The sequence below is a fragment of the Rhinatrema bivittatum genome, chromosome 3 (genome assembly GCF_901001135.1).
Source record: "Rhinatrema bivittatum chromosome 3, aRhiBiv1.1, whole genome shotgun sequence".
Taxonomy (NCBI): Eukaryota; Metazoa; Chordata; class Amphibia; order Gymnophiona; family Rhinatrematidae; genus Rhinatrema; species Rhinatrema bivittatum.
In genome coordinates, this window is record NC_042617.1 from 415,786,371 (window position 1) to 415,813,261 (window position 26,891).

The 26,891-nt window shown below is 45.8% G+C and overlaps 1 protein-coding gene across 1 annotated transcript in view; it reads left to right on the plus strand.

Annotated features, from left to right (window-relative positions):
- GCLC (glutamate-cysteine ligase catalytic subunit) overlaps positions 1–26,891 on the plus strand; it is a 189,302-nt gene that overhangs the window by 130,905 nt on the left and 31,506 nt on the right. Inside the window, exons 11-12 of the mRNA XM_029595713.1 lie at positions 1,555–1,647; positions 12,547–12,651. Coding sequence (XP_029451573.1) covers positions 1,555–1,647; positions 12,547–12,651 — 198 coding nt within the window. The remainder of the gene's footprint in view (positions 1–1,554; positions 1,648–12,546; positions 12,652–26,891) is intronic.

Consider the following 26,891-nt stretch of genomic DNA (forward strand, 5'->3'; position numbering starts at 1 on the left):
TTACACCCATTTTAAAGGATTTGCATTGGTTGCTGATCACCTACAGAACCCTACTTAAAGTTCTATCTTTAATCCACAAAACACTATTTAATAATGTTGAATGGTTCAAAGCAGCTCTTCATTTCCATACACCACAATGGAACTTGCGATCCGCAAACACAGGTTTCCTTAAAATATCTTCTCCCAGATTAGTACATTTAAATAGCGTAAGAGAGAGCTCTATCTCTAGCAGGCCTCAAATTATGGAACTAATTACCACCTGAGTTAAGGCTTGAGTGTAATTTCCAGACATTTAAGAAGAAATTGAAAACTTGGTTATTTCAGCTGGCATTTATTTGAGCACAACTGATATCTCAATTATTCCCGCAGCCATATACATGTATCTATGTATTCGTTTTAAATTAATGCTCTTATTTTATTTTTATTATTTTTATTTTATTTTGTTTTATTGTCTTATTTTATTGATTTGTATTTTATATATCATGTGACTGTTTTATATCCTGAATCGGTGTATTTTATCCAACTTTTATTGTGATACCTATGTTTTGTGAACCGGTATGATGAGCCATTGAATATCTGTATATAAAAATAAATAAAAATATTTAAAAAAAATAAATTTAGAATCCAATCTGCTAATTTATTAAACAGCTAACAAATTAAATCTTCATAATAAAATTACAAACATGAAATCATAAACATACCCCATGCTACTTAAATCACTCAGATTCTGCAATTCATACCAGTGAAAGAATTTTCTTCTGAAACTAGTGTCTTCAAGTCTCTCATCTAGAGGCCAAACATTTGCACAAATAGCATAGACTTCACTTTCTTCTTAAAAGAATGCTCACCTCTTACATCATTGGAGAGAGAATTTCAATGCACAAGGTATATCTGAGTGTTTTCTATGTAACTCCATGCTAACTTTGATACCAAGAACCAGAGAACAATAGTCTGGGTTAGCACCTTCCCACGCCTTGCTTGATGTCGTTATTAAATTTGGCTACTGATTTAATTGCTTTTTCTGGACTTTACTATTTAGTATGTTAACATAGCTTTTTAGGGATGAAGACTAGGAGCTCACCTGCAACATATCCTTGCACAGTTCTCAAACTAGAAGCTAGCAAAGAGGCAGGCAACTCGGGTCTCAGTACTATAGACAGATCTGTTCTCAAGATATCAAAAATGAAGATATGAGTTATATTTGCATATACTGCCATTGTATGCAAGTATGTCATGAATATTCATCGTGGATATCCTGAACACAGACCAGTTTGTAGCACTCTGGAACTGGAGCTGCCTACCCCCTGAGCTAATTTAATGTAGAAAGAGGAAATATTTTAATGCAGCAATGATCATAGCTTGTGATCTAGGCTGTTCAGAGAGAAGAGCCATTTAAGTAAATATGGGATCTAAATTTAGAATTAAACAATTATATCTTAAATATTAACTATTCTGGGTGCTCTTTTATTGCTGTTATATTTAGTTTTGGCTGCAACAATGTAGTCTACACACAGTCTTACTATTGTATTAATATATATCTTTTTATTTTTATAGAACATTCAGTCTACAAACTGGCAGACGATGAGATTTAAACCTCCGCCTCCAAACTCTGAAATTGGCTGGAGAGTGGAATTTCGACCTATGGAGGTAACTCTACCTTTCATATTCATTATGGCTATGGTAGCAGTTCTATATTTAAATTGCAATTTTGACCTGCCAAAAAGCTTTTTTTTTTTTTTTTTCCTGAAAGCAGTGGCTATCCTAATCCTTTCTATATGGTATAGTAACTATTTCTATAGTGCTGTACAGAGAGGTATATAAACACATGACAGTCCCTGTTCCATAGAGCTTATCAGTTAAGACAAACATACAGGTCAAGAGATTTTGGGGTTTCATTTATTAAGAAAGTTTAATTTCAACAAGGCTAATATCAATGGAAGGGTTAAAATTTAAAAGGCATCTTCAAAAAGGAGTGTGTGTGTGTGAAATGAGGATCTTCATGTCTTTATTTTGCATGGACAGTAAGATTTCCCGTCCCTTGCAATCCTTGAACTGACAGGCAGGTGGCAGCCTAACTCCTGCTGTGCTCTGCAGTTTCTAGCATCTATAACTAAACAGGTTAACATGCCATATACCCAGCATGAGGCTTGTCGTTCATACTCTCCCAGTCTCCAAGGGACTGGCTTCCTGACCATTATTGGTTGTACAGTATTAGCTCTAGTGGAGATTATCCCAAAATTCCATAGAAGTTGTCTTGGCTGAGAATACAGAGGAACTAGATTTGTGTTAAAGGCCCTGTACCAGCTCTTTACATCTTTGAGGATAGTCTGACCTAAATCTCCCTAGGCACTTAGTACAGTGAAACTTGTCTAGATAATGTTAATGAACTCTTGTTTTAGCTGGTGACTGATTTGCAAAGTACATCCTTTATTTTTCTGTTCACGGTTACTGTTAAACTTTGCAGTTAACTTACTCCCTGTAACTGATCCCAATAGTTTTTTTTATGTGTAGGTGTATTTCTAGGGATTATGATCCTTTGGATATAAAATGTCAGTGTCCCTAGAAACCATTACGGGATAGGTTTTGGGCAAGATATTTGTCCAAAGGCATGCAGCAATTCAGTTGGTGAGCAGGAGGTTGCCAGCGTACAGGCACAGATGCAGGTGTGCCTGAGCAATGCTTGGCAGGGACCCTCCAAATGTCTGTTTAACCTTGAGTGGATGTTAGCGATAGTTTTTGGTTCCTTGTAAACCGGGGTGATATGTATACTATACAGGAACCCTGGTATATAAATTCTTTAAATAAATAAATAAATGTTAAGGGGTGGCACTCAGGTGTTCAGTGACAGTGGATTTTTAGACTGGATTTGTCTAAGGCCAAAAAAGGAGCATGACTTATCAATTCAGGAAGACTATGCCAAACATAGGGTGCAGCAAGATTGAAAGCACAGAGTTGGAGGACAATCGCAGAAATAAATGACTTTTCTGATCAAAAATCACAAGGAGGGGTGTAGGAAGAAAAAGAAGGTAGTGAAGATTGCAAAATGAGTGCACTTGTAGGTTAGTAAAACAATACTTCTGGGGAATTCTGTGTAGTGCAGAAATTTAAATGGATGCATGGGCTTAGGGGCAGGAATGGCCTGCACTGACCCAAAAAGAGGCTGCTGCATCTCTTTGCCTGTGTAACTCTGAAAGATGACAGCATTCTAGGCCACACAGGTTGACAAGGATGAAGGCAAGACCACAGTGGATTAGAGCGTGAAGTGTGGAACCTGGGAAGAAGGTAGAGTGATCCCCCAGTGGTGGTCAAACCTGAAAGAGGAAACATTTGGGGTGTCAATTTGGAAAGAGGGAGCTGAGGAGGAGATATGTGGGGTGGGGGGGGGGGGGGAGATGTGAATGCAGTGGGAGGAGCCTGGTCAAATGAAGAGTACATACAAATGATGAGGTCAAGACTGGGTTAGAGGAAAGGCAGTGGAGTAAGAGCTGGAGAGAATTATGGGCAGGTTGAGCCTGGGGGTGAGGAAGTTGACTAGGATGAGGGGAGATCATGCATGAATGATGGAATCAGGACTTGGGGTGGGGGGAGATGGCAGTAGGGTTTAAGTTGGAGGAGAGAACAGGGGGATCAAGATTGGGGGTGGGATGATGGAATTGAGAAAGGGAGCTATGGGGTCAGCACTGTAGAGTGGGGGTGCTGAGGAGACAGTCTGTAAGGGAGAAAACAAGGGAGCTGGGAGGGAAAGAGGGGTGTTTCTGGGGGAATTCTGCACAAACAATATAAAACATGTTGCATTTTAATAACTTTTCTGAATTTTCAATTTATCAAACCACTACACTATAATTGCTGTCTGAGTGATACTTAAATTGCACAGAATTTTGCTGAACTTTTTAAAATCAAATTACCAACCTTTTGTTCAAAAAATGTTGCAAGGTTTTGTTCATAATTTGAAACCCATTCTATCAACTCCTCTGCTGATTTATAATGGAGCCTATAATTGAACAGTTTGCCTCAACTTTATTCTTGATTAGTTCCTTCTTACCAAGAACTTCCTACAACACAGATTTCACCAGAATCTTATGTGTCTGGAAGAGGAGCTGGTGCTCATTTGAGATTCAGATGAGGAATATTTTCTCACATTCAGATTAATCAAGGTGTATTTCTGATGAATTCTGTACCATTTGCCCTGGAGGACAACCAATCCAGTAATGAAGAGTTTCCTGGAGTATGTTATATGATCACATACATAAGCTAAGGCAGTACCCATCCATAAAGCTCTTCAGCACCTTCAGTTGAAGACATAGACATTGGAATGGGGGAGCCTACAGGAGCCACCCCCCCCCCCCCCCCGAAGTCTTATTAGTGGAAGGTGGGGTGGCACATTGTGATATCTCGATCAAATGTCTGTATATAAAAATAAATACATTATGTACTTTCAGCCACCTTGATCCCCTCCTGGAGGATCACAGCCTTGCAGCTGCTGGCACTTAAATGATGTAATCAGGGGCCAGTAACTGAGGAGAAGGAAATGGCCCATATGGCAAGACTGCAATATTCTAAAAACAGGTCTGGCTGAGCTGCCATTGAGCCCATCCAGCAGCTGAAGAAGTAGCTCAGGCCACCAACTGAAATAGTCCAGGCCCCCCCAGCCAAAAATGAGATCCTGAATGCCTTCGTGCATGACAGAGTGCCTTCCTGTGTGTGTGTGTGTGTGTGTGTGTACTCCAGGGCTTCCAACTTCCAACAGTGCCAGTTCCTCCTCTGGATTACTTTTGTGGTCGATAAGAACTGTTATCATTGGGAGCTGAATTGTTCCAGCACCTAAAATTACATAAATGGGACTATTTTTCAGTGAAATTTTCACACAGATAAATGTTGAAGTATTTAAAGATAAAATTAGTTTCAATTTTGCAATTGGTTTATAGAAATGTTCATGATGCAATTATAAATATTTGTGATATTGTAAGTTCAATTGCGGTTTAAAATTTGATCATCGCATTTAAGTGGCGAAAAATCATCAGCAATGATCTCAATACACAAAGAAATGCATTGAATCAATTGTGAAATTAGGTGGTTGGATAATGGGCCATATTTAATGTAATTTTTGAGCTCAAAATTTTTTATAAAAAATTGTGTAAAATTTACAAAAGTAATTTTCAAATAAAATTTGTATTTTATATTGTATCATATCGGTAGATTGTAGGATTCTATTGATGGGTGTCAGTCTTTCAACTTCCTTCTGAAGAACATTTTGGGAGCTGGTGGATGACCCTTATAATCCTTGGACAGACAATTCGTCCCAGGATTCTGATCTACCTTCACAGCCCTCCCCTCCTGATAAAAGGAAGCGTTCTCCCCAGAGGACCTGTCCTTTATTAATTTTGTAAAGGAGATGTCTGAAACAGTCCTGTTCCAGCTTCAGACAGAAGACTACTCAAAACACCAGATCCTAGAGCTTCTACAGTTTCTTGATGCTCCAAAAGAAATCATGTCCATTCCTATTCATAACATCCTTTTGAAGAGAATCTGGGAGCACCCGGGCTCGGTGGCACCTGTTAATCGAAAAGCAGATGCCACCTACTTAGTTCAGTCAGCCCTTGGCTTTCAAAGAACTCAGCTGGATCATCACTTGGTGATTGTAGATTCCGCCCAAAAGAGGGCCAGACAATCCAAACCTCATTCATCCATTCGCCCAGGGAAAGATCAGAAGTTCCTGGATGCACTTGGAAGACGGGTATTTCATGGATCAATGCTAATCTATCGCATTGCATCCTACCAACTTTACATGATCCAATATAATAGGGCCTTGTTCACAAAGATTCAAGACTTTGAAGCCTTACCTCTGCAGTTCCCGGACCAGCTTCATGCCCTAGCACAAAAAGGATTAGATGCTGGCAAGCATGAAGTACGATCAGCGTATGACATCTTTGACACCATTTCCAGGGTGTCAGCAACCTGTATCAATGCAAGACTAGAGGTACAAGACAGTTTGGCTGACCTGCCCTGTGCAGGGGATAATCTTTTCGGTGAAAAGATTCAAGAAGCAGTGGACAGCTCAAGGACCACCAAGAGACTCTGCACCAGCTCTTTACTGCCTTCTGATCCCTCTTCTTCATCCAAAAGATTTTTTAAGAGGGATTCTAAAGGCAATTCTACCGGCAGAGAAGATACTATCCCCCAGCATCCAGGGGTCGGCCTTCTAAGCCTTACCAAAAAGGCCAACCTAGGCAGCCTAGAGGGCAGAAGTCACAGCCAGCCATTCAACCAGGTCCAGCGGCAGGTTTTTGACTCCTTTCTAGAGAGCAGTACCCAGCTTCCACTTCAGACCATTCCGGTCGGCGGCAGGTTATGCCACTTCTCCAGCCTATGGCACACAGTCACCACAGATCAGTGGGTACTGGCAATAGTATCCAAAGGTTACCACCTCACTTTCTCTCTGTCCCATCGGATTCCCCACCTCGGCTGACGTGGGGAACATCCGACCATTCACCACTCTTGGAGCAGGAGGTCTCCCTCCTCCTCCAATCTCGAGCAATAGAACCAGTGCCCCTCTCAGAACAGGGGCAAGGATTCTATTCCAGGTATTTTCTGATACCAAAAAAGTCAGGTGGAGTGCGCCCAATCTTGGATCTTCACACTCTAAAACAATTCCTACAAAGAGAGAAAAGCTCAAGATGGTGACCTTGGGTTCTCTACTTCCCCCTTCTTCAAAGGGGAGACTTGACTCTGCTCTCTAGACCTTCAGAACGCCTACATGCACATTTCAATTACTCCGTCACATCGCAGATTCCTAGTAGGCCCAAAACACTTCCAATATCGAGTGTTGCCTTTTGGCCTAGCATCTTCGCAAAATGCCTCGTGGTGGTAGCTGCTTATCTCAGGAGTCAGTGTCCACATATTCCCTATCTGGACGATTGGTTGATCAGGGCTCCCACCCTGCAAAGTGCACTGACATCCCTTCGCCTCACTTTGCATTCCCTGATCTTCCTAGGGTTTCACATAAACTATCAAAAATCCAGGCTAGTTCGTTCGCAAACTCTATCCTTCATAGGGGCCGACTTGGACACTCTAAGAGTGAAAGCTTTCCTACCTCAGGATCGAGCTCTCACTCTGGCTTCTCTGGCCCATTAACTGCAGTCTTGACAATACTCAACTGCACATAATTTTCTGGTCTTACTGGGTCATATGGCCTCCTCTGTGCATGTCACTCCCATGGCCCGCCTGGCCATGAGAGTAATGCAGTGGACTCTAAAATCGCCATGGATTCAGTCTTCTCAGCCTATGACCACCATTGTCCACATCACCAGCCAGCTCCGTCTATCGCTGGCTTGGTCGGCAAACCAATCCAATCTGGTACAAGGCCTTTGATTTCAGATTCCAGAACCTCTAACCTTAACAGATGCCTCCAACCTCGGCTGGAGTACTCACTTCACACACCTGCACTCAGGGCATCTGGTCTCCAGAGGAAGCCAAACACCAGATAAATTTCCTGGAGCTTCGTGCAATCAGATATGCTCTCAGGGTTTTTCAGAATCACCTCTCCAACTAGGTCATCCTGATTCAAACAGACAACCAGGTGCCCATGTGGTACATCAACAAGCAGGGGTTCTCTGCTGTAGGCTAGTCAGCCTCTTCTTTCTCTTTAGGCTCAAGCAAGTACTTCTTTTGGTTCTTGTTCTTAAAAAAAAAACAAGCTGCACAGATGGGCGGAGGCCCTTTCCCACTCAATGTACCTCAGGGCCACCTACTTGCCGGGAGTGGACAATGTGTTGGTGGACAAGCTGAGTCGCACTTTTCAACCGCACGAGTGGTCCCTCAACCCCACTGTAGCGGACTCAATATTCCAACGTTGGGGTTACCCTCACATAGACCTCTTTGCATCAATTCACAACCGCAAAGTAGGAAACATCTGCTCTCACTTGCAGCTAATGCCGCCAGCCCAGAGATGCTTTCTCCCTCTCCTGGGCCAGCGGTCTCCTTTATGCGTACCCTCCACTTCCACTCATTTCAAAGACTCTCGTGAAGCTGTGAAGGGACAAGGGACTAATGATTCTCATAGCCCCTCATTGGCCATGCCAGGTCTGGTTTCCAATTCTCCACGACCTATCGGTACACCGGCACATTCCTCTGGGGAAGGACCCGCTTCTGATCACTCAAAAGGCTGCCTTCATCATCCCAACCTCCAGGCCCTCTCTCTGACTGCCTGGATGTTGAAAGGTTAATCCTTCAACCTCTTAACCTTTCAGCTCCGGTTTCCCGTGTCCTAGTGGCTTCACGAAAGCCTTCCACAAGGCAGTCTTATCATTGTAAATGGAATAGTTTTACGGAATAGTGTACTTCCATGTCCATCGATCCCTTCACTTGTCCCACACCGAAGTTTCTGGACTATCTCTGGCATCTGTCAGTCAGACCTCAAAACTTTGTCTATCATGTCAGTGCGGTAGCCGCCTTCCATAAAGGTGTGGGGGATGTACCCATTTCAGTACAACCCTTTGTGTCACGCTTTTTGAAAGGCTTGCTTCACCTTAAACCTCCACTGCGCTGTCCAGCCCCTTCTTGGGACCTCAACATAGTTTTGGAAGGCTCATGAAACCGTTTGAGCCTCTCCAATCCTGTGATCTCTATCTCACTTGGAAAGTGATTTTTTTCTTTTGGCAATCACATCTGCTCGCAGAGTTAGAGCTACAGGCCTTAGTTTCCTACCCACCTTACACTAAACTTCTGCATGATAAGGTAGTGCTCCGCACTCACCCTAAGTTTTTGCCTAAGGTAGTATCTGAGTTTCATATCGATCAATCCATTATACTACCCACTTTCTTTCCCAGGCCCCACTCAAACCCAGGAGAACGGGCTCTGCATACCCTTGACTGTAAACGTGCTCTAGCATTTTATCTAGACCGTACAGCTGCCCACAGGAAAGGCACCCAATTGTTTGTTTCCTTTGATCCCATCAAATTGGGCAAGCCTGTGAGTAAGCAGACTCTCTCCTCCTGGTTAGCGGACTGTATTTCCTTTTGTTACCAACAGGCAGGCATTCCACTTCAAGACCGTGTTAAATCACTCTTATCAGGGCTACGGCAACATCAGTAGCGTACCTACACTCGGTGCCGCTTGCTGACATCTGTAAGGCTGCTACCTGGAGCTCTCTCCACACCTTCGCAGCCCATTATTGTTTAGACAAGGCTGGCAGACAAGATTCCATCTTCGGCCAGTCTGTGCTTCGCAATTTATTTGCGAACTGAGGTACTAACATCCTCCCGCCAACCTGGTAGGGTTCAGGATGCCCTCTACCAAATTCCACCCCAGTTGTTGTGCCTGTTGCATGTCTTTGGGTACATTTGGTGCATTGCTCGGGCATCCTCAGCTCGGTACTCACCCATATGTGAGGACTACCATCCTGCTTGTCCTGTGAGAAAGCAGAGTTGCTTACCTGTAACAGGTGTTCTCACAGGACAGCAGGATGTTAGTCCTCATGAAACCCGCCTGCCACCCCGCGGAGTTGGTTCACTTATGATTTATTATTTTATTTTTCGCATGTACATTTACTATGAGACGAGACTGAAGGGGGACACACAAATGTTCCGTGATTGGGCTCCATCCTGATGTCACCCATTTGTGAGGACTAACATCCTGCTAATCTGTGAGAACACCTGTTACAGGTAAACAACTCTGCTTTATGAATGGGTGGACCTTGGGGCAGAGCTTGGAAGGCCCCCCCCCCCGCCCCCCAATCAAAAAGGCATTCAGCTGCTCATGGTTGAAAATCTGACAGATTTGAGGTACGGAGAGCTGCAGTATCCAGGGTACATAAAGATCCATCTCCATCATGACTTGGTAATAAAAGCTAGCCTAAAGAAAGCAGAAAAGTATAAAACATTCCAGCACATCACCTCATCCCAGAAAAGATGCAAAACTGCTGGATATAATGGTTAAAATTGTTCTAGTCAGCTATGCTGCTATCAAAGGTCTCAGGATATTAATTCTAGATTGTTCAATAATTGTACATCATATTATAAAAAAAATAAAAGAAACACAACTGCCTTTGGATCTTCAAACCATTCTTACTACACACGAGTGTCGATACATTATGCGTTTGCATATCATCCAGATCAGTAGCAATAGGTTCCTGAAGACTCGTGTGACTAAAAGCTTTAGGTCTAAGTTGTGCATCATAAACTGGTGGATGTGCCACACATAGGCGAAGATCTTTTGGTAACAAGGTTAAGGAAGCCATGGGCATAAGTTCCATTGCACGTCTTGCAAACCCTATCAGTACCTACTCAGAACAGTCTTATCAAAAGAAATTCTGACATCTACCAGTTAGACAATATGATTCTTGTCCACAAATAAAGTACAACTAGCAAAGGCCTCAGATGCAGCATACCAGCAATAAGTAAGGTCCCATACCAGAGAGAGAACCCAGCAGAGGTCTACCCCATAATATATGGATAAGCCTGGGGACTCAGTTTTGTTCACTTTCACGTGCAGAGTCTTCCAATGGGTGGGGGTGGGGACACTGAAAAAAATGTATATTCTCTGGGCTCTAATAACCACAGACCATTGGTATTTTGTTTTTGTTTTTGTGTTTGGTTTTTTTTTTTTTTTTTTTTTAAATCATTCAAGATTATTGCATGAATTTTCTTTAGTTATCACAGGTCAATCTTTGCCATTTTCAGCTGCCCCTGGACCAAGTTAAAATTCTGTTAGGTTTGGCAGTTCTATTGACAACTCAGGCAGTAGAACTAATTGCAGCCTTTTCCACTTAAAGCTGTAGGACTTGCTAGTTGAAGGTTTCCTGGCTGAAATCAGGACATCTTCCATGCCTTTTGAAAGGAGCAGAGAAGAGACTACTGTGCATTCAACATCTATGCTATGAGGCCAGAGAGGATAGTTTCGGATGGCAGAGCCTGCCCTTCTCCTGCATGATAAGGGATAGAGAAGTTCCCAGTGGAACTGGAGATTGTATTGACAACCAGATGAGGTATGGAAGCCACACTTGTTGCGGCCCTACCAGAGAAATGATCATCTGCATATAATCAATCCTGAAGTAAATTCAGGACTGTCCTTGGAATTAATGTGATTTATGGATATGCATAGACTAGTTTCCCAGCTTAGCAGAAAAGCATTGGGAATTGATCTATACCTGCCCAGAAGCATAACACAGAACCTTTTGTTTTGAGCATGGTACAGTGAGGCTTGGTTGGGAAGGTGGAGGGCCTGGCTTTTGTGTCTTAACAGTTAACCCCTGAGAATTCCAAATAGAATTTATGTACAACTGTTTGTACTTTATTTGTACATTAGGAAAAAGGTATGCCAAGTACTTATCATGCCGTTTTTCTTTTATTTCAATAAAACTTTTGAATATTAAAATTTGGCTGAAAATTGCCCTTTGCCTGACTACAAGCACTTGCAGGCTAAAAAGGCATTCCTAGGGGAGTTTAAAGTCAAGAGGAACTGTGAATATACATGCAACTTTTAAATGTATGTATACACTACTTGCCCCCTCCCTCAGCCTTCCTCACAGATAACATTTAGTGTGCATACTTTATAACTGCAGATTTTCAATGGGAACTAATGTACGTGGTTTCCCTTTGACAAGTGCTTAGGCACATTGCAAATAATTTGGGCTATTCAGAATTGCCAGTTTTTATGTGGGAAGAGTGCTTAGTACATCTGACCCTTAATCATTCTATTACTGTGCTTATCAAATGTCTAGAACAAAGCATTGTCATAGATGTCTGTATACAGGCGTGGTAATTTTACTTATACATACGAGTAGTTATAATTTAACTGGCAAATATGTGCATAAGTTAGACTCATTTTCAAAACAGATTTTTGCATTAGTCTGCTTCCAAAATTATCCTGGCAAAACAATGCGCATATAACTACACCAGCTAGTCAGTGCATGTAGTTTTGCTGAGAGAATTTACAAATATACCTTTTTAAAAAGGAAAAAGTCCAAACCTTTCCCAGATGTGCAATTTTTAAAAGGGCCACTTCAGTGGATAAAACTATTTTATCCATAGAATTTACTTTTGAATATTAACCTTCATGAAGTCCATGTTAATATGGACATTCATTGGGTTGCTTTATTTCTATGCACAGAGCTTAGTGAAGTAGACTTGCTCAGAACAATATAATCATAAACAGATTTCTGTATGAATACAGATCCATGGAAGCCAGAGCATTAGGTAAGTGTTATAATCCTGGCATAGGATTGCTACATAGATGCAGATATAATAGCTCAATTGGAACAGGTTTCTACTTCAAATATATAAATTAAAATACAAAATGTATTTATAATTGTTTGCACTTATACATAATTATAAATGGTTTTCTATCAGCAAGTTTGACCACCTTTTTGTGCTGCATTAATTTCTAGACTCTTGTGCATTTTAGGACCATTTTGCATTCTTATATTAGTATTTAATCTTTGATGTATAGAAGTTGATTTTGTAAGCGGTGTTTCCCACAGGCCTTATATACATTGATTCTTCAAATGTTATGGACACACATAGTAACATTTGTGGTCTTTTAATTGTCTAGGTCCAGTTGACAGATTTTGAAAACTCTGCATATGTTGTATTTGTGGTTTTACTAACCAGAGTGATTCTGTCGTATAAACTGGATTTTCTGATTCCTCTGTCAAAGGTAAGAATATTTTTTGGGATAAATATGATCACTGGTTGCGCTCATGCTATGAAAGATAACCATGCAACTCCTCTCAAACTTCTGAATTCTAGAACTTATATTGTGCTAGTGTTAAGTTAATGGGAGGAAAATGTATTTATATTGTTTTATAGACTGATATTCTGTATATCAATTATACCAGTTTACAACAAATAAAGTAAAATGAGTACAAATTATAAAATTTAACATTTGCATCAATTAAAATTACCAAAAAATAATCATACATTACAGCAGATAAATACAATTAGAAAAATTAAAATCAAATTAAAATGAGATAAAGGACTAAGTAAAATCATAAAATTAAATGAAAATAAAAGTAAAATAGAACATTTAATTTCTCTGCTGCTCAGCTATTATGTAGCTTGTTTTGAACATCCAGGTTTTTAGCTTTTTTTTTTTTAATTTATGATAATTTGCTTCTAATCTTAGCTCAATTGGGAAGTGAATCCCAAAGAGCAGGACCAGCAATTGTTAATGCTCTGTCCCTTACTCTATTCAAATATGCTATTTTTACTGTTGGAATAGAGTAGACCTTTGTTGTTGATCTCAAATTACGTTGAGTGTAAAAATGAAGATCCGCATTTACCCATTCCATTTGTTCATTAAATATCGATAGGTGAATCAGACAAAGAACCTTGTGCTCAAGTCTGTATTCCTGTACGTACCTGGATCAGTCCAGACAGTGGGTTGAGCCTCCTTTCCAGCAGGTGGAGACAGACTAAAACTTGCAGGATGCCCTATATCAGGACAGAGCCTATCCTCTCACCCTTCAGTATTCGTCTGTCTCCAGCAGGTGCAGCATCTCCCCTTCGGTTCTCTGCTGTAGGCTAGTCAGCCTCTTCTTTCTCTTTAGGCTCAAGCAAGTACTTCTTTTGGTTCTTGTTCTTAAAAAAAAAACAAAAAAAAAAAAAAAACCTCTGAAGGAAATTTCTGCCTCCTTTAGTGCTTTTCTGTTTTTTGTGTGGGAGACGTCAGTCTTCCAGCTCTTGCCCGGCTCAGGGGGGCTTGTCCCCTTTTGCAGGAGGGGGTTCCCTGCATAGTCCTGAGTCCGTGAACGCTTCCAGGTGTGGGGACCGACGCTCTCTGGGCCTCGTTCCCCCTCTGGCTGCCGAGAGGGTTTTGAACCTGCTGCTGCGCTCAGTAAAAAAAAAAAAAAAAAGGGAGTTAAAAGGTTTAAACTTTCAATAAGTTGCAGGTACTCACCTACCTCTAACTTATTTGCAGCAGTTGACCAGCTTTTTTATTTTTCTGGTCAGAGTAGGGCTAGAACCGGCAGTCAGAGAAGCAGAAGGCAGCAGGTTTCCCATCTGCTCTCTCCTGCTGTGCAGGCTGTCAATCAAGCTTTTTCAACTTTTTTTTCTTCAGCCGAGGTTTAGCTATGTCCCGGCTGACAGCCTGTCTTTCTTGTGGGCTGTCCTCTTCGCGTTTTTCACGGCAGGGCCTCTGCACTGCTTGCCTGCCGGATGGGGAAGGTCCCTCCTCAGCAGGACAAGCAAATTTAGCCTGGGGCTCCACTCCTCCCGGCATGGCTAGGCCTTTCCCGGGTCGGCAGAGCCCGGGAATGGCCGCCATCTTGGATTTTTCATCGGGGCCGATTTTAGTGCTCCCTGGGGCTGGGGGGGGGCGGATATTTTTTATTTAACCCCCGCGGGTCCCCAGGAGGGGGGCCTGACCTTCCCTCCCCCCCCCCCCCCCCCCCCCGGCAAATCCAGGGTCCCTTTTTCCACGAATTTCGTCCTCATGCACAAATCTTATCTAGCTAGCCTGCATGAGCTGGATGAAAGCCCCCCCCTCCCCTGCCAAAAATCCCTCGTTCAGCGCCGTTGACCACTGGACCGGCCGCGGAGCCTCAGGGACCAGTTCCTTACCTCGGCGGACGCCTCTCCCTGATTTTCGAGGAATGGGTCAAAATCACGTCTGATCAGTGGGTCCTCGACATTATCAGAGACGGGTACGCTTTCGACCTCGTTGGGGAACTTCCAGATCTCTCTGTTCTCACCTTGCGGACGGGCCAAGAGGGACGCAGTGTTCCAGACTCTCTCCAAGCTTCTGGATCTGGGGGCTGTGGTCCCAGTCCCAAAAGGGGAAATTGGCGCCGGCCAGTACTCTATTTACTTCACCGTGCCCAAAAAGGACGGGTCCTTCCGCCCAATCCTGGACCTCAAGAGGGTCAATCGGGCCCTCAAGATCCCCCACTTCCGCATGGAAACCCTGCAGGTGGTCATTGCGGCGGTCCATCCCAGAGAGTTCCTTGCTTCCCTCGATCTCGCAGAATCATATTTTCATATTCCCATCCACCGCGACTACCAGAAGTATCTCAGATTCCACATTCTCAACCAGGACTTCCAGTTTCGAGCTCTCCCCTTCGGCCTCGCGACCACTCCTCGCACCTTCACGAAGGTCATGGTGGTAGTGGCAGTGGCCTTGCGCCGGGAGGGGATTCTCGTCCATCCCTATCAGGGCCAAGTCGGAGACCTCTTGCCGGCGGGCAGTGGATCGCGTCTTAGAGCTCCTTGCCTCTCTCGGGTGGATAGTGAACTTTTCCAAGAGCAAGCTTCAGCCCTCCCAGGAGTTGGAATTTCTGGGAGCACACTTCGACACCCAAGTAGGCAAGGTATTCTTACCTCGGGCACGAGCCCTCAAGCTGATCGATCAGGTCCAGAATCTGATTGCGCTATCTTCCCCAACAGCCTGGGATTATCTCCCAAGTCCTGGGCTCCATGGCTTCTACCATCAATCTGGTCCCCTGGGCCTTTGCTCATATGCGTCCGTTACAGAAAGCTTTGCTGTATCGTTGGCAACCAGTGTCTGAGCAGTTCCACGTAGTCCTTCCGTTCTTGGAGTCTACTACCGACGAATTACAGTGGTGGCTGTCTCTTCCTAATCTCCTGCAAGGGATGCCTCTTCAAGCTCCACAGTGGACGATAGTAACCATGGACGCCAGCCTGTTGGGCTGGGGTGCGGTCTGCCTTTCTCAGTCCACCCAGGGGACATGGTCCCAGACTCGGTCGCGCTGGCACATCAATCAACTGGAAACTTTGGTGGTCCGCCTGGCCCTTCAGGATTTCCTTCCCCTGATCCGCGGCAAGGCTGTACGAGTCCTGTCCAACAACTCCACCACAGTTGCCTACATCAATCGCCAAGGGGGCATTCGCAGTCCCCTGGTAGCCTTAGAAGCCAGTCGCCTCTTCGCCTGGGCGGAGCATCACCTACAGTGCCTTGTGGCCTCTCACATCGCCAGAAAAGACAATGTTCAAGCCGACTTCCTCAGCCGGCAGTCGCTCGATCCGGGAGAGAGGGAACACTCAGACGCGGCCATGGCTCTGATAGTGGACAGGTGGGGTCCTCCTCACCTCGACCTCATGGCGACTCTGCGCAATGCAAAGGCCAATCGGTTCTTCAGCTGCTGGAGGGAGCACGACGCAGAGTGCGTGAATGCTCTGGCTCTCCCTTGGCCAGCGGACGTCCTTCTGTACGTGTTTCCCCCGTGGCCTCTGGTAGGAAAAATTCTCAGGAGAATCTAACTCCCCCGGGGTCCGGTGATTCTCGTTGCTCCAGAGTGGCTGCGAAGGCCGTGGTTCGTGGATCTCATCAATCTAGCAATGGACGGGCCCCTGCGCCTCAATCATCTCCCTCGTCTCCTCCGGCAGGGGCCTGTATTTTTCGACCAGGCCGATCGCTTCTGTCTAGCGGCCTGGCTTTTGAACGGCGGCACTTGAGGCGCAAAGGTTATAGGGAGGAGGTCATCTCCACCCTGCTGCGAGCCCGGAAGCAGTCGACTTCTCTGGCCTATGTGCGCATCTGGAAGGTCTTTGAGTCCGCATGTACGGAGGCGGGTGTCCCGGCGCGCTCTGCCTCTATCCCTTTGGTTCTTTCTTTTCTTCAGAAGGGTCTCTCTAAGGGTCTCTCCTTCAGTTCCTTACCCGTTCAAGTCTCTGCACTCTGCTCTCTCCTGGGTCGGGTGGATGGTCATGCCTTAGCTGCTCACCCGGACGTGATTCGTTTCCTGAGGGGTGTTAGACACCTCCGCCCCCCCCTCCCGGGCCACATGTCCATCTTGGAGTCTCAACCTGGTCCTTCGTGCTCTCTGTGCGGCTCCCTTTGAGCCTCTTCACCACGCTATGCTCAAGGATCTTACTCTTAAGACTGTCTTTCTAGTCTCTATTTCCTCTGCTCGTCGTATTTCCGAGCTTCAGGCGCTGTCCTGTCGGGAGCCCTTCTTGCGTTTTTTCTGGACGGTTCCTTCCTTCTTGCCTAAGGTTGTCTCCGCCTTTCACGTCAACCAGTCGGTAGAACTCCCCACGTTCTCTCCGGAGGAGATTGCGGGTACGGCTAGGGGCAACCTCCGAAAGCTGGATGTCAAGCGTGTCTTGCTTCGTTATCTTCAAGTCACCAATGACTTCTGCGTATCGGACCATCTCTTCATCCTTTGGAGTGGTCCCAACCGGGGTAAGCAGGCTTCTAAGACCACCATTGCGCGGTGGTTGAAAGAAGCCATTTCCTCGGCATATCTTTGTCAAGGTCGTCCGCTTCCTGAGGGTCTGAAAGCCCATTCTCTCCATTCTCAGGCTACTTCGTGGGCGGGGAGTCAGTCTGTCTCCCCCGCAGGAGATTTGCAGGGCTGCCACTTGGATGTCTCTGCACACTTTTGCTCGGCACTACCGTCTGAATGTCCACGCCCCGGTGTTCGGTTCCTTCGGGCGGTGCTTCGAGCGGGACTGTCTCGGTCCCACCCAGTTTAGGGGAGCTTTGGTACATCCCACTGTCTGGACTGATCCGGGTACGTACAGGAAAGGAAAATTAGTTCTTACCTGTTAATTTTCGTTCCTGTAGTACCACGGATCAGTCCAGACGCCCTTCCCTGTCTTCTGTCCTCTCGAAGCTTGTTTTCTTGCAGGTCTGCAGATTTTCATATTTTCCTTGGTGTAAGATTACTGAGCATTTACACCGGAAGCCTTGGTGGTTATTTTATACCAAGTTTATGCAAGAGCGTTTAGGTATACCATGCTTCTACATCAATCTATGGTTGCTCCGTTGAGCTTTTTGGTTACTTGCTTGATACTATTCTTGGGTTTATTGTTTTATGCTTTGACATACGTTATACTGAAGGGTGAGAGGATAGGCTCTGTCCTGATATAGGGCATCCTGCAAGTTTTAGTCTGTCTCCACCTGCTGGAAAGGAGGCTCAACCCACTGTCTGGACTGATCCATGATACTACAGGAACGAAAATTAACAGGTAAGAACTAATTTTCCTTTTCACGGGTAACCAGTGCAAATTTATAAGAGCTGAAGTAATATGGTAAAATTTTCTTAAACCTGACAATACTATTGCTGTTGAATTTTGAAGCAATTCAAGGGGTCTTAAAATAATTTTTTGCGATTGAGTTTTCTGTACATACCCAGATCAGACCAGACCAGTGGGTTATGCACTCTCACCAGCAGATGGAGTCGGAGAACAAAGCTTCGAGGCACTGGTATCCCGAGTGTGCCACCTGCAGCTCATCAGTATTTCTCTGGTTCCAGCAGATGGTGGTCGTGTATACCTGCAGCTCTGTGTGAGACGGATTTTTCTTGCTCCCTGAGGTGCTAGGTTCAGTGTCTGGGCCATCCCTCAGGTAGAGCCGGGCGAATGGGGGGGTTGGTTACCCCGGCACTGCTAGCCCATGTGGTTTCGGATCCCCTCATAGCCAGGGGACTGGCTCCCTCAGCAACCCGAAGGCTCTCCTCAGTGTCTGTGGTACAGAGAAGTACCCCTTCTGGGGATTTTTTTCTATTCTTAGCTTAGGCTTTATTTTTTTCTGTTAGAAGTTTAACAAAAAAAAAAAAAACCAGCTCTAAGTTTTCTGTTCACCGTGGCTCCCGGGGTAACTCAGTCTGCCCAGTGGTGCAGAGCCAGGCAGACCCCTGAAGAGGGGAGAGTTTCAGCCCTGGTAAGAACCTCAGAGGACTTTTTTAGGATCCCTGCCTCACTTTTACCGCCAGCTCTGGAGCTATGTTTGCCGTGGTGGCCATTTTTCTTTTTCGAACTCCCATGCAGCTCCTCAGCATTCCTGGGGCCGATTTTTGCGGTGTTTTTGGTGGGGGGGTCACTAGGACTGGGTAGCAGCACCTGTTTTCTTCCGGGGGGGGGAGTTATATGCTCCTCTTTTGCAGGAGGAACATGGCAGAAACTCCTCCCTGTAAGGCTTGCGGGGTATGGTCAGCATGTTTAGACACACCCCCCCCCCCCCCCAGTCACTGTGCACTGGGTGGGGAAGGGGCCTCGGACAAGAGAGCCAAACCTTAAAAAAAGAAAGTCTGCACACAGGTCAGACTCGGTGGCTGGGTCTAACAGATCGAGCCCAACCCCCCCCACTGCGTACCCTGTGGAAAAGGTCTCCCAGGATGACCCTCCCCCGCTGTCCCCCCCACTGCGCGGACTCGAAGACCGGAGAAATCGAGAGACACGGACACTGATTCTAGCAAGGATGAGACGGAACCAGGGGAAATTCTCACCAGAATTTGTGCTGCTCATGCATAAAGCATTTCTGGCTTGGAAGCTCGCAAAGCACAGAGCCCCAGGATTTATTTATTTATTTATCTTTATACCGACTTTCAAATCCATTTCAAGGCGGTTTACAATAAATTGAGTTGCAGTAGCAGCCTCAGATACATCAAATTAAAAAAAACAAAAAAACAACCATATATTAAATCATCTTACATCATCAATAGACAATTAACCAAGCGTCCCCATCTGCGAACTGATGGTCATCCATCCTGGGCAATTTTGGCTGGGTGGGGATCTGGCGGGTGTAGTCGACCAGCAGGGGATCGACTCCACTCCACCCCCGAGGGACACCACTGCAGATCAGGGTGAGGTCCCTCCAAATGTAGATACGGGTGACGACTATCAGGATCTGGCAGAGCCTAGTGCGGAGGGGGATGCGCCCCCCCCCCCTCGTAGTCTGGCTGTTTAAGAGGGAGGAATTGCGCCCCCTTATTCCCCAGGTGCTTGAGGAACTGGGAGTGAGAGCCTCGCTGGAAGATTCAGATAGCGAGGGAGTGAACCCAATCCTGGACGGTCTCCGCGGTCCACCTAGTGCTTTTCTCATCCCGAAGAAGATTCAAAAGCTCATCAGCCAGGAGTGGGAATCTCCGGAGGCGGGGCTTAAGGTCAGCCAGGCGATGCAAAAACTCTACCCACAAATGGAGCAACATTTAGAACGCCTCAGGGTACCTAAGGTGGATCCGGTGACCAAGGAGACGACCATTCCATTGGCGGAAGCGGCTGCTCTCAGATGTGCAGGACTGCAAGCTGGAGCTGCATCTGAAGTGGGTGTTTGAGGTCTCTTCCTTAGGACTTTGGGTGGCGGTGTGTCAGCATCATGCAAAGAGCGTGTTTATGTTGGATTCAAAAACCGCAGGACCCATCGTCTTCTGGGACTTTGTCAGCTTCTCAGGCGGCTTTTCTGGAAGCAGCGGTAACATGTGGCGGATGCCTTACATGACTTGGTGCATTCGGTGACCTGGATTATGGTCTCCGCGGTGGCGTCTCGGTGACTCCTATGGCTCCGCAATTGGGCAGCAGATGCTTCCTCCAAGTCGCAAATATGCAGCCTGCCTTTTTGAGGGAAGTTGCTGTTTGGAGAAGATTTGGATCAGCTGATGAAATCTCTGGGGGTTTTCAAGGACAATAATCTACCAGAAGATAGAAAGCCCTACAGGAAATCATTCAGTCCTTGATTCTGTTTTTGGGATTTCCGAAAAAGCAGTTCGGGGAGTCCACCCTCTGGTTCCAGACAGACCTCTAAGTGAGATCCTTTGAGGTTCTGCTGAAAAATTATCAAGGAATTTTTTTTAATTTTTTTCTTTCAAAAAATATGCAAATTCATTGCATTTCTGATCACTTTCTTGAGTTGTATTAGAGGCTCTTTTTCGGTTTAGTCAGGTTCTGGACTAAAGAAAATAACTTTAGGATTGTGTAAAAAAAAAAAAATCATGAATCTTTTTTTTGCAAAGTATTCCTTTTTTGCATTATTAATGGATAACCTATATTTAGAGAGAAGTGCTCTATATACAGTGAGTGAATCAGCTGAAGGATTTTTACGCCAAGCTTGTTCTTTGGTTCTCAAAATTCTCTTTAAATCTTTTGTTACCAGAGTACCAAGAAGCATATTTATTAGTATTTCCTGCAATATGGATTCATTTTTTAATAACTGGGCTTGGCTTATTGGCCAAATTATCAATAACCTCAAACCATGAATCAGCTGCATGATTGAGTTGATAAATCAAGAGTTAAGTGAGCTAGGAAGATGTTCAGAGATCATCAATTGAAACTGGTTTGCGATAATCAAAAGTGACTGAACTATTTAAGGAACAGTCTGGTTGGTTAACCTGAACCAGAGCTTTAATAAGACTGTGATCAAACCATGGGCACAGGGTTAAAATAAATATCAGTAGTTACAGATATTATTTAAAAAGATAAGATCCAAAGTGTGACCTGCCTTACTTGTAGGCTTAGTAATAATTTGTTTAAAACCTAAGGGGTAGATTTTCAGAGTTACGCGTGTAATCCCGAAAACTTGCCCCTGCGCACGCCGAGCCTATTTTGCATAGCCTCGGCGGCACATGCAAGCCCTGGGATGCGCATATGTCCCGGGGTTTTGAAGGGGGCGGGGCTGGGGGCGGGACTAAGGCCTCTGGCACAGAGGCCATGCCGGGGAAGGCGCGCAAGTTACCAGGCCAGAGGCAGGCGTAACTCCTGAAACAAAGGTAGGGGGGATTTAGGTAGGGCTGGGGGGTGGGTTAGATAGGGGAAGGTGGGGAAGAGCGGAGGGAATGGGAAAAGCCATCGGGGCTCCCCTAGGACTCGCTGATCCCGGATTTTATAACATGTGCGCAGCAACATGACTACTGCAACGCTTTGCTATTAGGCCTACCAAAAAACACGTTGCAACCATTACAAATACTTCAAAATGCAGCGGCGCGCATCATCACCAACACGCACCGCCACGATCACATCACTCCTGTGCTTCAATCACTTCACTGGCTACCCGTAGCATTCAGGATCATATACAAATCGATTACGCTGATTCATAAGGCCATCTATAACCAAAACATGCAATGGTTTCCTGAGCACCTGTATTTCAAAAAAACAAACCGTCCAATCAGATCCCAACATCAGGTCAGACTGCCGATCCCTTCTCCTAAACTAACTAAACTTACATCCATTAAGAACGTTCGCTCATCATAGCAGGAACCAAAATGTGGAACAATATGCCCGCGGATCTGCGCCAAGAACCCTGCCACCGAAAATTTAAACATAACCTAAAAACATGGCTGTTTAGAAAAGCCTTCCTTTGAAGGATGGGAATCATGCAATTACATACTTTGCTGCTCAACCTATTCCTGATTCCTCTATTCTACCCTGCCTTTTCCTTTCCCCTCTGACTTCCCTCCCTCTCTGACATGGGGGGGAGGGGGGGTAAGAGTCAGACCAGCAGTGCAGGTCTGACTCCCTTCCCCCCCACTATGATTCCCCCTTTCCCTTACCCTCCTTTTCCTTAGAAATAACTCCCTTCAAGGCAGACTTTAGTTAATATTGTTACACATATGTATTTAATATGTATACTCCTAGTTTTTCTGTTAAATAAGCACTTTGCTTTTTCCATTTATGTTCATTGTAAAGCCTTTGGCTGAATTACTGTTTGCTGTAAACCGAGGTGATGTGCATTACGTGCAGCGGTATATAAAAAAACTATAAATAAATAAATAAATGTTATAAAATCGGATGTACATTTGTGCACGCCGGGTAGTACTGAACCTGCGCCCCTCTCCCCGGGCACCCAAGGGCAGAGGATCTCAGCGTTTTAGATCATACAAAAACACACATTACGCGCCTCGCCCCTCCAGCAGGAGACAGTCCTTTCGGAACAGACACAACAAAAGAGGAGCCGGCTCGGGCCCAGGCCCCAGCCGCAACACTCAATGAGAATCAACAGACCCATCGGGAATAACCCATGTGGGCCTGACCTATTCTACCAATGATGGGTCGAAATAACATCGGACCAACTGGGTCCTAACCATCATCTGAGAAGGATTCTACCTGGACCTTCACAACATCCCTCCAGACAAGTTGTGAATTCTCCGTGCCACTCCCCCTCCAAAAGGTCAGCAGTGGACACTACACTGACAAAACTTCTCACCTTAAAGGCATTAGCACCGGTGCCCATGCACCAACAAAATTCTGGGCACTACTCAATCTACTTCATCATCCCCAAGAAAGAGGAACATTCCAGCCCATCCTAGACCTCAAGATCTTCAATCACCGAAGGTACCCTGTTGTCACATGGAAACCCTCCATTTGGTCAAAGGCAGTACAACTGGGAGAATTTCCAACCTCCCTGGGTCTGTCGGAAGCCTATCCCCACATACCGAACCATCGGCGTTACCTACGCTTCACAGTATTGGGCCATCCTACCAGTTCCAGGCCCTACTGGTCGTGCCAGCTACAGCTCCCTGAACATTTACCAAGATCATGGTGGTAGTAGTGGCGACACTGAGGAAAGAAGAAATCCTCGTGCACCCATACCTGGATGATTGGCTGATTAGAGTGAAATCGCCAGAGGAAAGCTGTCAAGCAACCACCAGAGTCATGAAACTACTGCAGAGCCTCAGGTAGATCATCAACACATCCCAGAGCTGGCTGCAGCCCTCCCAACTCTAGAATACCTGGGAGTCTGGTTCGACACAACGGAACAAGGATACCCTTCCTCTTACAAGGAGAAGAAAATGGAACTACTACGAGCATCGCTGATCTCTGCTCCCCCCACGGCATGGGACTTACCCCCAAGTCCTCGGACTCATGGCTTCGACCATAATAGGCGTCCCGTGGGTAAGGGCTCAAGGCAAACCCTACAGCATTCCCTGCTCTCACAGTGGAACCCATATCTCAGAACTACTCCGCCCCCTTAAACTACCGGCGGAAGTTCTGTAGCAGCTACAGTGGTGGCTGCAATAAAACCACTTGAGCAAAGGAATAAGCCTATCCCCACCGGATTGGATCTGGAACACCACGGATGCACACATGCGATGGTGGAGAGCCCACTGCCAGGAGCTAACTGCCCAAGGGCATTGGGTCAAAGAAGAGTTGGCATGGAACATAAACCGACTGGAAGCATGAGCAGTCAGACCAGCCTGCCTACAATTCAGTCACAGACTCCAGGCCAAATCAGTCATGTCAGACAACGCCACTACAGTGGCCTACATCAAACGCCAGGGGGAAACCAGAAGTGTCTCTGGAATTACAACCCCTAATGAAGTGGGCGGAAACAAACCTACAAGGGATATCAGCCACTCACATCGCGGGAAGAGACGTCACTGCGGACCACCCCGGCAGAGAGAGTCTGGATCCAGGGGAATGGACACTGTCCACCGCAGCCCCCAGCTGATAGTGAGCCACTGGGGGACCCCAGCCATGGATCGCCTGGCAACCGGGTTCTTCACCCGAGCCCCCAAGCTCTACAGCCGCAGACAGGAACCGCTGTCCCAGGGAATCGCGCCTTCGTCCACACATGACCACAGGAGGTCCTGCTGTACGCCTTCTTTCCATAGCCACTACTGGGCGGAATCATCAGCAAGATAGAACACCACAGAGGGATAGTACTTCTAGTGGCCCTGGACTGGCCAAGAAAACCGTGGTACACAGATATGCGAAGACTCCTGGCGGGGGAACCCTCTGTGTCTACCTCCACACAGGGATCTACTCCAATAAGGACCGATCCTCCACGAAGATCCAATGAGATTCTCGCTTATGGCCTAGCCCTTGAGAGGTCTCGCCTGAAGAAGAGCAGATACTCAGGACCAGTAATTGACACCCTGCACCGGGCGCACAAGTGTTCCACATCCTTAACCTGTATATGAATATGGAGAATATCCGAAGCTTGTTGTGAAGACCACAACATCCAGCCGTGGACAATCAAAATTCCCATGAGCCTGGAATTCCTACAGGACGACGTGAAGAAAGAGTTGTCACTCAACTGCTATCAAAGTCCAACTGGCCGCACTGGCCTGTCTCAGAACCAAAGTGGACGGCATCAGTTTAGCCACCTATCCAGACGTCTCACACTTCCTGAGAGGGGTCAAACAGATCAGACCACCTCTAAAGTGGCTGATACCCCTATGGAACTTCAACCGGGTACCAGACTTCCTTGCAGGAGCCTCCTTTGGACCCACGCGCAGTCTGATTCTACAGCTCCTGACCTTGAAGACGGCATTCCTAGTAGCAATCTGCTCAGCTCGCCAAATCTCTGAACTTCAAGCGTTATCATGCCAGGAACCATTCTCCAGTTCACACCGGGATCCGTACAGCTACGCGCTGTACCCTCCTTCCTTCCAAAGATGGTTTCTCCCTTCCGTCTTAACCAGTCAATCTCACTACCATCCCAGACGAGAGCAAGGGCCCAGAAGACTCTCACGCCTGCTTCACCATATTAATGTCGGTAGACTCCTAGTCCGATACCTGGAAAGATAGGAATCCGTACGAAAGACGGACCATCTGTTCATTCTTCACAGCAGGAAGAAACAAGGGGAAGTGGCCTCGCGGGCAACATAGCCCGCTGGATCAAAGTGATCAAGGCAGACTATGTAGAGGCAGGCAAGCCTCCACCGCTGCAAGTCAAGGCCCATTCCGCAAGGGCCTGGGCAGAAACCAAGATGCTGTCACCCGTTGAGATCTGTCGGACAGTGACGTGGTTCTCAATCCATACCTTCTCGAAGTTCTACCACCTGAATCTCCAGGCCAGAGAGGACACAGCATTCGCAACGGCAGTCCTAAATGGACCACGGGCAGCCTCCCACCCATCTCGGGAGTAGCTTTTGGATATCCCATTGGTCCTGAGTCCATCTGCTACACGCTAGGAAATGGAGAAATTACTTGTCTGTTAATTTCATTTTCCTTAGTGTAGACAGATGGACTCAGCATCCCGCCCATGGCTGCCCGGTAAATATGGGAACTTCGGAGGACGATCCCCGAGAGCAGGATAAGCGCGGGTAAGCCAGCTCTTACCCTTAGTAAGACACCCACAACAACCGGGTGCCAGCACTTTTCGGTTGAATGCTCTGGCGACCTCCAGCTAGAAATCATATCAACCAATCCAAGTTAAGCAAGTTAATCAAGTTAGCCAATCTCACATATATCCACAACTGCTTTTCGAAGAGAAAACTGAAGAACAGAGCCTCGTGCACGGGTATATGTAGTGCTGATATCAGATTGAAATCTAACTCTGTCTCCAACTGCTATCAGGAGCACACTATACCCATTGGTCCTGAGTCCATCTGTCTATCTAAGGAAAATGAAATTATCAGGTAAGTAATTTCTCCATTTTTTTATACCCTCCCTCTAGCAGGCTTCCACCCCTTAAATTTTGCAAACTTCAGTTTTTTCTTATTTTCTAACATCCATTGGCTGTAATAGAGGCTGTCTTGGGCTGGCTCAGTTTCTCCTGCTTTGTGCATCTAGTCTCATGCAGGATCTTTATCATGTTGGCCTCTATGCCATCCTGGACATAACACTGCCCCGCCACCAAGATGCTCCTCTATCATTGGGATATAATTTGTACCCCAGTATAGCATTATCCCATTAGTTATCCACTTTCTACCATGTCTCTGAGATGCCAATTATCTGTCCTTATTCACTGCTATACACTCTTAATTCTCCCATCTTACTTTTTAGACTTCTGGCATTAACATACAAACATATCAAAGTGTGTTTTTTGTTTGTATTAACATTCTGCTTTTCAGTTGACAGGGATTTGGAATCTTAACTCAGGTGATTTATTAATTATAGGCACATGGACTGCTTTTCTTATTGGAACGTCTCTGGGATGCTCTAACTCTAACTCTAATGCTCTAACTCTAATGCTCTAACTCTAATGCTTTATTAGTATCCTTTAAAGATTCCTCCCTCCGGACCATGCACTACTAAGTGACTGTCTGCTTTCCCCTTTAGTTTAAAAGCTGCTCTATTTCCTTTTTAAAGGTTAGTGCCAGCAGCGTGGTTCCTCCCTGGTTAAGGTGGAGTCCATCCTTTCAGAAAAGAGTCCCCCTTCCCCTTCCCCAAAAGGTTCCCCAGTTCCTTACAAAACTGAATCCCTCTTCCTTGCACCATCATCTCATCTATGCACTGAGATTCCAGAACTGTGGCTGCCTCTGGGGACCTGCG